General features: G+C 36.3%; 2 protein-coding genes across 3 annotated transcripts; one reads left to right on the top strand and one right to left on the bottom strand.

Moving 5' to 3' along the window:
- Nucleotides 1-285: 285 nt before the first annotated feature.
- LOC143915121 (cytochrome c-2) lies at nucleotides 286-2,485 on the bottom strand. The gene is made up of 3 exons (XM_077435560.1): nucleotides 2,401-2,485; nucleotides 808-919; nucleotides 286-641 (listed from the first exon to the last, which is right to left on the bottom strand). Exons 2-3 carry the CDS (start codon nucleotides 877-879, stop codon nucleotides 387-389), a joined length of 327 nt encoding a protein of 108 aa, XP_077291686.1. The 5' UTR covers nucleotides 880-919; nucleotides 2,401-2,485; the 3' UTR covers nucleotides 286-386.
- Nucleotides 2,486-5,585: 3,100 nt separating this feature from the next.
- Nucleotides 5,586-9,310, top strand: Den1 (SUMO peptidase family member deneddylase 1). 2 transcript variants are annotated; one of them, XM_077435575.1, is made up of 3 exons: nucleotides 5,586-5,738; nucleotides 8,179-8,657; nucleotides 8,961-9,310. In XM_077435575.1, the coding sequence occupies exons 2-3, from the start codon at nucleotides 8,207-8,209 to the stop codon at nucleotides 9,176-9,178; spliced, it is 669 nt and encodes a 222-aa protein (XP_077291701.1). In that variant the 5' UTR covers nucleotides 5,586-5,738; nucleotides 8,179-8,206; the 3' UTR covers nucleotides 9,179-9,310. The 2 variants fall into 2 exon arrangements, with proteins under 2 accessions (XP_077291701.1, XP_077291700.1); XM_077435574.1 differs by lacking the exon at nucleotides 5,586-5,738 and adding an exon at nucleotides 5,914-5,964 and having other exon boundaries at nucleotides 8,961-9,309.
- The last annotated feature ends 1,364 nt before the right edge of the window (nucleotides 9,311-10,674 follow it).

The following is a 10,674-nucleotide window of genomic DNA, read 5'->3' as shown; positions in this document are numbered from 1 at the left end:
GCATATCACATACAGTAATGAAGAATGGTAACGATGAAACATTTTTCCAACAACTATCTTGATATAAGATAAAACATTCATACAGAGAAAATTCATTAAACAATTTACTTATAGGTAAAAATAATACTACAAATGAAATATATCTAAGTTATATATTTTTTTACAATAACATATCGTCGGAATTCGATACAACTGCAGATTTCATCTAAGAAACGAGTGAACTTCATAACTAAATCATTATATATTGTGACGTATATACGAATAAAATTCTGCGTCATGTATATATTTTTTTGTTTTGATTGTTGTATTGTTTATTAATAAATATTACATGAAATAAATATGTCGAAATTTAAATATAATTAATTGGTGCCTAAGGGTGGATGTCTTCACTTGGTAGCTTCCTTGAGGTAGGCGATCAAGTCGGCGCGTTCATTCGGCTTCTTCAAACCGGCGAACACCATTTTAGTTCCGGGAATATACTTCTTGGGATTCTCCAAGTACTCGAACAAGGTATCCTCATTCCATGTGATACCTTTAGCCTTGTTGGCATCGGTGTAATTGAATCCGGGAGCTTGACCAGTCTTGCGGCCGACCAAACCGTGAAGGTTTGGTCCTACCTTGTGCTTACCACCGGCTTCGACCTGCAAACAAATCAATACATGTATCGCCATTTAAAGTGTGTTATCGAATTTGATTTGCAGATTAATGCTATCGCTCGTAAATGCAACGACCATGTACTATGGACACTCGACGAGATAACAATAATCCGTCACATGTTACGGCAATTAGCGAGAAATCTGAGCGTACCGTGTGGCATTGGGAGCATCTCTGGACGAACAGCTTCTTGCCGTTTTCACTGTTTCCTGCGGGGACACCCATTTTTGTTCAGACAAAGTCTTCGAAACACGAACCAGCAAATCTGTAATTTGAATAAAAAAAACTGATGTTATATATAAATATGTATATATTTCTTTCAATTTATACCAGGAAGGCCAACAGGTAACCCCAATTCGCCTTCCTGGCCAGAAACATTGTAAATTTGATAAAAGTATTATACAAAATTAACACCCAGAGACGTATATGTATGGTCAAATTTGCACCATTTTCAAACAATAGAGCGAAACTCGACATTTTGCAAGGAAGTGGGTACGGTTGCCAATTTGTTGGAACCATTTCAATGAAAATCAGATAAATTGGCAAACTCTGATAGGAAACGATCGACCCAGAGTCACAAATCCAAGGTCTGACCAGCAGAAACGGGTGAGATTTGAACCCATGACCTCTTTGTTCAAAGCATTATATGCTAATCACTAGTCTATACTGCTGGTTATGTAAGGATGAAATTCAGAATTTGACGATGATGAATTCCCATGATGAAATGCTGTGTAATTTACAATTTATTAATTGAACGTGTTCAACGATGGTCATGACGGACAAAGTTCAATGTCGAATTGTCTGATTTACTATTTACTTATATATTAGCAAATAAAGCAATTGAATTGTTAAAAAGTTAAAACGTTTATATGTAATTACATATTTTATATAAATAATTGTTAATAAATGTATAATTGAGATTAATTTATTTTGAAATTAATACAGCTTAAAAAAAATCGGTGCAAAAATTTATTGAAGCCCATTTAGTAAGTTTGAAATTGGAAATGAAATGTACATATGAACATTTCTAAAAGTATTTTTTTATATAAATTTTGTTTCTAATGAGTCGAATATAAGATATATTTTTTCAATACTAATTATTTGTACCATGTTCTTTAAAAGAATCAGTCGTAATTATATCACGTAAAATATAATTTGACATTAAATTGCAAGTGGTGATTCCTGTGATATAATCAGGGTGAATGAATCTTGCTAAAGGAATCTTACATAAGTGCAAAATGTTTGGAAGAGAACCAGAAGTCGAACGCAAGTGTGTTAAGAGAGCGAGGCCAGCGTTACGTAACGACCCGTCAATGTCAGATTACGCGCCAAAAGTATGGGCGAGCCCTGCTAAGGGCGAAGGGAGGTCGACATTTAAAACGTGCCAGGAATCAAACGTGATGACGAAATCAGATGCAACGACGTCCTTGAATGACGATACGAGCGATTCGAGGAAATATTGATTAAGAAAAAGGTCGATTTGAGTCACGTGCTGAGGGAAGTGAAACAATTTGCGATCGATGGTCAGTAGTCTGAGGTCAGGTGGGCGGGTGGTCACGTGTCGGAGCCTTCGGGGGCTCTCCCTCCGCCCTCTCGTCCCGTTTTGAATGAAAGGGCGTTGGAGTATGAGTTGGGGTGTTTGTCAAGATGCAAATTAGTTGCAGATGTATTGAGCTGTCAACGCTGATGTTGATTTCAGTGCTGATGATGGATTTACGTTATGCAACGAATCAAATGACGACATACCTGCGCGACGTACGGCTGCTGACTGGCAGCGCGCGCACGTGCTCTCAAATCAGTGTTCGCTTCAGTGCTGCCACTCGCTTAGCGTTCGTTCGATTACAGAGTGGCAGTCTACTTTCGTTTCAATTCATTTAATACGTGTAGGGGGGGACAAGCACACACAGGATATTTTTCCAGGAGCAATCCAACCTAGGGTGACGCATATTTGATATTAGCTTAAACAATAGCAACGATACTATTTCATATGTTTAGACTGTGGCCCACAAAAGTCTAAAATTAGTAAGTTGAGGAGCTCTTTGTAGGCGCACATTCTGAAAATGAAGATGATAATTTTTTCTTTGAACATTCAAAGTATTGTAGGCATATAGTACAACTGAAATGATCTCATCAGGTCACTGCGACACATATCTAGGAAAGTCATTAACGCATGGCACACGCTCGCCTCGTCAAAAGCTCGACACGTGTTTCTATACACGTATCTGGGAAACAAAGGAAGAACACACTGAACCCATAAAAACCACGAACTACGTCCAGGCGTATGAACCCATAAAACCACGCTCGCAGCATAACTAGGGCAGCGCGAGTACCAAGAACAAAAGATGTGCACACGACACACTTCAACCCAAAACGTTTATAAAGCAACGCAGCAACCTCCACCGGCAGAGTGAGCCTCTGGAGTTCAAACAGATCACTTCTCCGAAGAAACCTCTTCGTACATACGATAACCATTGTACCAATTGAACGAAAATAAACGATCCTCTTTCAAACTACACAACACGTGTTTCGTTAGACCGGGATACGGTCAACATACCTTCCCTGTCTTACACTGGTGACCGCCGACTACTAAATTGGCGATCTTACACTGGTGACCCCCTCAACGAACGTCGCAACTTCGCAACAGCCAGCACTACCTGTCTTACACTGATGACCGCCGACTACTAAATTGGCGATCTTACAGTATATCAATTGATTTTAGGGGTAGTTCCTATTACAGTCGTTTGCCACTTGAATTTTAATCCTTGCACTCCTGTGACATTATTTACTGTTTCCTATGCCTTTGATGGTTCTCCTGTTATAATATAATAGTTTTTTGTCAATAAGCGCTGATGTATTATTTAAATTAAACGGTGAAAATCCCAATAAATTAGGTAAGCTAATTCGGATAATCTCAACTGTTTTACACGTGTCAACCGGAGAACTAACGTGATTTGTGAATCACTAAAATAGAAATAACATTTGCAACGTATGGATTTACGCGCGCTTATCTGATCTCGCGGGGGAGATGCAGAGGGCGTTTAAGTCGTTCTTCTTCCAAGGGTCGGGTTATATGGAAACGTGGACTAACCTTGGGATACAGTTATATATATAGTCGGGGAGGTTCCTGACTGTAACTCGTCTCGTTGATAACAGCTTCCTCGTGGTCGGGAAGCTGGCTCTACGGTCCTCTGGTCGGTCGGTCCTCTCACGGCAGATGTTTCTCCGGAAACGGCGTGAGGAATACAGGGGACGTTGTGCTGGAACTCAGGGGAGGGAGTGATGCTACACTCGACTTCACAGCGGTTCTTCAGCAAGATAGTGGATCTCTGGGCCCCGTCTCCCCCTGGAGACGTGCACAGGAGAGATCTTTCTTCGTCGGTCGATGGCGGGTGAGAGAGGCTCGCTCTACATGCGCGCGCGCCTATAAGGCTTTTTTCTGTGTGGCCACTCGAAATAAAGGGCGAGTGTTGCCCTATGGGACTATGAGGAGAACGTCGCGTTACACATTATTATTTTATATAGTATTGCAACGTTAAAATTGGTTCGGTGATTACTAGTCAAATGTGAAACGGTCACAGGAAAACCGGTCGCTCTAGATCGGTCACACGTGATCCCCCGTCACACTAAAACTGGTCACGAGAAAACTGGTCACACCCTAAAACTGGTCACAAGAAAACTGGTCACACCCTAAAATCGGTTAACCAGTTTTCTCGTGACCGATTTTAGGGTGTGACCAGTTTTCTCGTGACCAGTTTTAGTGTGACGGGTGATCACGTGTGACCGATCTAGAGCGACCAGTTGTCCTGTGACTGGTTCACATATGACTAGTAGTCCGTTTACTGTTAAAATTAGGTAATGGCTACGTCCACACTACCGATATCTACACCCGATATTTTCGAATTTTCCATATCCAGTTCCCATATTGCAACCACAGGTTGCAATATGGGAACGATATGGAAAATTCGAGAATATCGGGAGTGTGGACGTAGCCGTAGAAAGTATAAGCTGTGTGTAAATATTTGGTGGATTTGTTCTATGCAATGATTCGAAGCTGGCTCATCGACGGAACAACAATAAATTATCTCCGGTGGCCCTAACGGCATAAACTCTGAGATGATGAAGACTCGAAAAATAAACTCGTATCAAAGAATTAAGATTAGGAGGGGGGTAGACGGTTTCGTCGGCTTCTTCCACGAATGTCACGTAAACCGCCTACCCCCACTCCTAATCTTAATGCTTTGGTACGAGTTCATTTTTCGAGTCTTCATCAACTTCACAACATCAAGAGTTTGTGCTGTAAGGTGGGCCCATTCACTCTGTCTTAGTTCTCGCAACAGTATTTTTTGTATTTCCATTTGACATCAGTTGTAAAGAATAAAGTAAACAAGATATGTATTCCTTTCGTTTACAGCTATCCCAAAGTCATATTTTTTTAGTACATCTATGGGGGATGAACGAATGAGACGACTGGCATGTTAATGCACGTGTTTTATTTATGACAGTTGAAGGCAGAGTGAGTAGCTAACTTCGAACACAATCGAGTTGGTCCCCACTCGCAGGAAGGTGACCAAACTCGACCATGTCGTATAGCGAGCCGCCACACATCCATTTTATTTCTCACTGCTAAACTTTCGAAGAAATGTTTAATAGAAAGCTTCCGCAGAGTGGCTTATCAATTTCCGATGGTGAAATTTGATAACTAACTGATTTTTTTAAGTTTATCCAATAGATTCCCATTATTTGTTTACGGTCTGGTGAGATGAAAAACCTATAGATAAGGTTACAAGAAAAAATATATAGGCTAGGTTAAAAATAATGATTCTAAGAGACATGTATACAAAATTGAACATCAAATGATTATTATCAATAAAATTCCAAAATAATAATTGAAACACTAAGCCAGAGCAATAGAAAGAGCGGCCATGTTCTTCGCACATTTAAATTTTTGACAGATGGCAATTGTCAAAATCATTACAACGTGCTCAGTGGCGGTTCGCGGTGTGTCAAATTTTTTTCGGATTTAAATAAAACACGAGTGCATCGTCTTTCAATGCGGTCGATAATATAGCAATCGCTATCCAAAGGTAAGATATAAATATTTACACAATATTCATCATAAATTCATCCATTGGATTTGTGACATCTTATCTATTAGTATGCATGCAGGTGGGTAGTTGTAGTACGAAACTCAATATACAATATACGTTCCTAATATTGACATACATATATCTGACTTCATGTGCAATCGTAAGGTGAGGTTGCAGTCGGTGTTTTTCATCCGTTGTAATCTACTCAACTACTAAAACTCTTGTTTGTATATTTACCTAGTAAAAGTACGCAGTCGGTGATGTTGTCTCTGTTTTTGTAGACTCTGTATTAAAGTGTACATTAGCTGATTTTACCGGGCACAAATGTGTAGTACGGTTATTACTCTCTTGTTCATTTCGAGTTGTTGAAGTTGGAATTGTATGACTAAATTAATTTTAGTCTAACAGTATGTATGTATATAGATTCAATATGTGTATGGAATCGATTCAACGAATTCTGAATATATTCATTGAATCAAATAGTACTATGAAAACTTTTTTCTCTTATGTTTATCGATTGATACATTTGGACTGCTTCAATCTACACAGACGAGTATGAAGTTTGTTCTATATATATATATTTTTATATCGTATTAATAAATATAATTAAAAATGTATAGTAAAATAAAAGCCGTTTTCTGGCCGTAATCCAATCCTTGGCAGTTCTTTAAATAATGGAAGTAATAGCCGTTTAAAGTTGCAGAAATGATGATTCATCGACAAAACTTGTCTGCCATGAAGAATGCTTATAACTTATAAGTGATTTTTTAGATTTTGTTTTTAAAATAATGCAATTAAATTCTGGAAAGTTTCATATCCATTATCTGCTTAAATTTATATTGGACGTTTTTATTTTGTCAATGTAATGATGATTTAATATAATAGGTGGATATTATTTCATAGTGATATTCAGCAGAAGTCTATGCTTTATATCAGCTTCACACATGACGTTCAACATTTTGAATATGATTGATATATTTCGATGTCAACGGAGACGACTTTTGACTTGAATATATTGACTATGTTCAATGTTGGCTGCTAACAGCCGATGTTTGGATTACTCAGTGTCCGTGACTTCTGTATATGCAATGCATACCGACATACGAGGGTTTCCGGAAGTTTTTTGTTTAAAAATTCACAGAAACCTGTTGCTAAATGTCTTCATAAATATACTTCAATTTGTCAGTAGTGTGTTTTTGAATTATTTGTATTGGAATGTTGTTGAATTTAAATGTCCATTTGGTTTTTTATTACCTCTGAAACAGCTTGTGCCATATTTATACGGCTCTAAAGGGAATAGATAAATTTATGATGAATTTGAACCCAACTAGCAATCCATTGAGCTTTATCCATAAAAATATAAGGTTGCCAGGGATATTATTATAATACATATTATCAAAGCCGTAGCTTATGCTACTAGCCCCCCCTATTATTTTTTTTCCACTATTTAGTAAAATATTATTAAAATTACCGTATTCCCATTTAATATGAACAGCAAATAAATTCAGATTCAAAATAATAAAATCAATATATATTTAACTTGAAAGTTAGATTTGTCCATTTCTTTAAAATAAATTTAATTGGCCATAAACTTAAAAGTTTTATTGTAATTTTTTATAGTAAATTATTAAAATTTTAGAATTTTAATCTCAAGTTTTCAAAAGAAATTCTTAAAAGGAAAATATTGTCATTTTCGTTTATAGGCAAGGCGAATGGCGCCCTTTGTACCATTTTAAGTAAATATATAAAAAATTCTCCTAAAATAAAAGAAAGCTTTACATAATACTATGGAATATTATCAATCGCGTTTTTGCGCCCCCTATCTTGCGCCCGGGGTTATCTGCTTTCACCCATCCATGCTACGACCCTGCATAGTATTTGACTGAAAAAATGTTTATTAGAAACTCTTTGTTATGGAGTTAGGATGACATTATTTCAAAGAAATTCCAAAAAATAAGTCGAAACAGACTTGATAAACTGGTTCGGTGATTATTCCGCAAAAAGCGATCTCGCGCGAGTCAATAAAATCTCGATCACGGAACATCTGGCACCCAAAAACTCCATCAATCGAAAGTAACACACGCGAAATATTGTACTAACGAGAACTTGATTGACAGATGTTTCGTGATCGAGATTTTAGTGACTAGCGCGAGATCGCTTTTTGCGGAATAATCCGTTTACCCGATATTCTGTCTGTATTTGGAATTGATTTTATGATCTTTATGAAAGCAGTCAAAAAGAATCAGGCATAACTAACTCATAATTTCAAATATGACAAGAAATTTCTAAATTCAAGAATAATACAATTTCAAATGGTTATATTCCTGCAAAAAAGTTTAAATTTCATTAATTTTGTGCAAAAATCTTAGTTACGACACTTTAATTACCTACATACATAATTTTTATTATTTTAATTTTATTTATGTTTCTCTAACAGATATCACCTTGGCAATTCGGTATTTAAAATGAGTAAGATGCCCAAAGAAAGTAACGTATTAAGTTTTCACGACACGATCCTGCGGAAATCCGACATTGACATCCTCAAAGGACCGTACTGGTTGAACGACACAATTATATCATTTTACTTTGAATTCTTAGAAAAAATCGTGTATAAAAACGACCCAAACCTGCTATTCGTTTCGCCCGAAGTTACGCAATGTATGAAAATGTTGAGCGAGGACGAGGTCGGCCTGTTCTTGGATCCCTTAGGTATCCGTACGAAGAAGTTCATATTCTTCGCGTTGAACGATAATGAAGCAGCCGGCTCTTGCGGCGGCTCGCATTGGAGTTTGTTCATCTACTCCCAGCCCGAAGACAAATACTTCCACGTCGACTCGTGCAATGATCTCAACTTCGAACAGGCCGAAATCTTACAACATAACGTCGCACACTACCTTAGCAACGGGGCCCCAATAGGTTTGATTATTTCTATCCTAGTGTTGAAGTACTGGGTAAGATGGAAACAATTATATGATTAGTGCCTTTAAATAGATAAGTAAACATTCACTAACATTATGCTACAAAGTCATTTTTCTGTACTTTTTGAGTCACAAATCTATAGTATGTATGTATGTAGTTTATTTTTATTTAACTATGGAATATTTATTTCTCTACTTAAGTTCTCATTTTCATTGTTTCCGTCTCGTCTTGTATTTCCACATTGTTGTGGATTGTATGTATATGTATGTATGTAACTCGATCCCGTGTGTGTGATTTTAGGTAATCGCGGAATAACCTCACTCGATTGCCTGCAACAAATAAATGGATACGATTGTGGAATCCATGTTTTGTGTAATGTCGATTTAATAGCCAAACATGTGAAGCAAACAAACGGGATAATGCCCTTGTGCCCGAAAGCTGAAGCAGAATCGGTTAGGAACAAAAGATGTCAATTGCTCGTGATCATAAGCGAATTGGTCCAAAATCAAAGATCTTAATTATTCTTATCCAATCTTAACGCATATTTTAAGTATTATATTAACTTATTATTATTATTAAAAGTCTGATTGTTTTCTTGCCATCAAATTATATACAATTAATATCGTTGAATAATAAATTATTTTAATTTTAAATATGTGATTGTTTTAATTTTCTTCTTAGAATGTTCGAGTATGATTTTTTATTGTATATTGCAGATAAATATGTCTATTATTTAATTATATTCGTCTTGTGCGATGCACAGTATACTTGGCAGTTCCTAAAACCTACATATATTAAAAGGGAACAATTTAAATGTCCGTTTTATAAAATTAAAAAAAGTTTCTGTACATTAAAAAAAAATTGTGTGCAATTTCTAAATGACGGATTCAGATTGCTTTGATCATTGAAAAAGATATTTGCTATTTAAAAAGCGGATGAAATTTGTATTAAAATGACAGATGAACTTTATCGGCAACGTCGCAAATACCAAAATACGAACCGACAATGACCAACGCTTCTCTCTACTGGATTTCTTCCTTTTTACTCTTCGGCTTGCGACCTTCGACACCTACGACATTGGCTTCGACTCTACGACCTGACATCATCATTCCTATTCATACTTAATACGTAAACAAAAGTAAACACTTTTGACAGTTGTCAATAGTGGAAAACTAACGTTGCCACTTTTTTTTGTATCTATTCTAATGCTTAAATCCATTTTTTCGAATGATCGTCTCATATTTTTTAATGGTCACTTTATAATGCCAAAATATTTTATTCCATGCACAATACGAGATTGTTTAATGCACTGAAAATAATGCACAAACATTTTTTTTGAGATACAAAGTATTTTTCTTAACGTACAGTTAATTCGCACCTATATAAGATATAGTAAGCTGAAATAATTATAATGATTTACATTCAAAAGTTCTTGCATATATGTGCATATGTCTTTTCGGGGATTGTGATGAATTTGTTGATGTTCATGTCGGCCTTAACAGTAAGGCGGACGCTGACTCATATTTGTATCATGTTGGGTGCACAACGCTTACTGGCCGCTGATACATATATGATTCACGACTGCGCGAATATATTTTTTTCAGTCCACTGATACATATTTTTGTATCATCTGCCACAAACAATTGACGCAAACGTGATACAAAAATATATCAGCGGACTGAAACAGTTCGCGCAGTCGTAAATCATATATGTACCAGCGGCCACTAGGCGTTGTGCACTCAACATGATACAAATATGAGTCAGCGGCCACCATTGTGTTAAAAGGACAGACAAAACAATCAAATAAACCACTTAAGGTTTAGAATAATAAAGTTATTAAATTTGAATAAATGTGTAATACTTTTGATATAAAATCTTTGCAAGTGTATAAATATATAACATACACCATATACATATAAAACGGAAAGTTTCATTTAATTATTAAAATATTGATTGGAATATAATATATATATATATATATATATATATATATATATATATATATATATACATA

The sequence above is a fragment of the Arctopsyche grandis genome, chromosome 8, assembly GCF_051622035.1.
Source record: "Arctopsyche grandis isolate Sample6627 chromosome 8, ASM5162203v2, whole genome shotgun sequence".
In the NCBI taxonomy this organism is placed as follows: domain Eukaryota; kingdom Metazoa; phylum Arthropoda; class Insecta; order Trichoptera; family Hydropsychidae; genus Arctopsyche; species Arctopsyche grandis.
This window is presented reverse-complemented; position numbering and strand designations above follow the sequence as displayed.

Bases quoted from the DNA above. Each gene is read 5' to 3' on its own strand.
- LOC143915121 (XM_077435560.1), bottom strand. From the start codon at position 879: ATGGGTGTCCCCGCAGGAAACAGTGAAAACGGCAAGAAGCTGTTCGTC. The intron at 642-807 runs GTACGCTCAGAT...ATTTGTTTGCAG, and splicing joins GATGCTCCCAATGCCACACG to GTCGAAGCCGGTGGTAAGCA.
- Den1 (XM_077435575.1), top strand. From the start codon at position 8,207: ATGAGTAAGATGCCCAAAGAAAGTAACGTATTAAGTTTTCACGACACG. The intron at 8,658-8,960 runs GTTTGATTATTT...GTGTGATTTTAG, and splicing joins TAGCAACGGGGCCCCAATAG to GTAATCGCGGAATAACCTCA.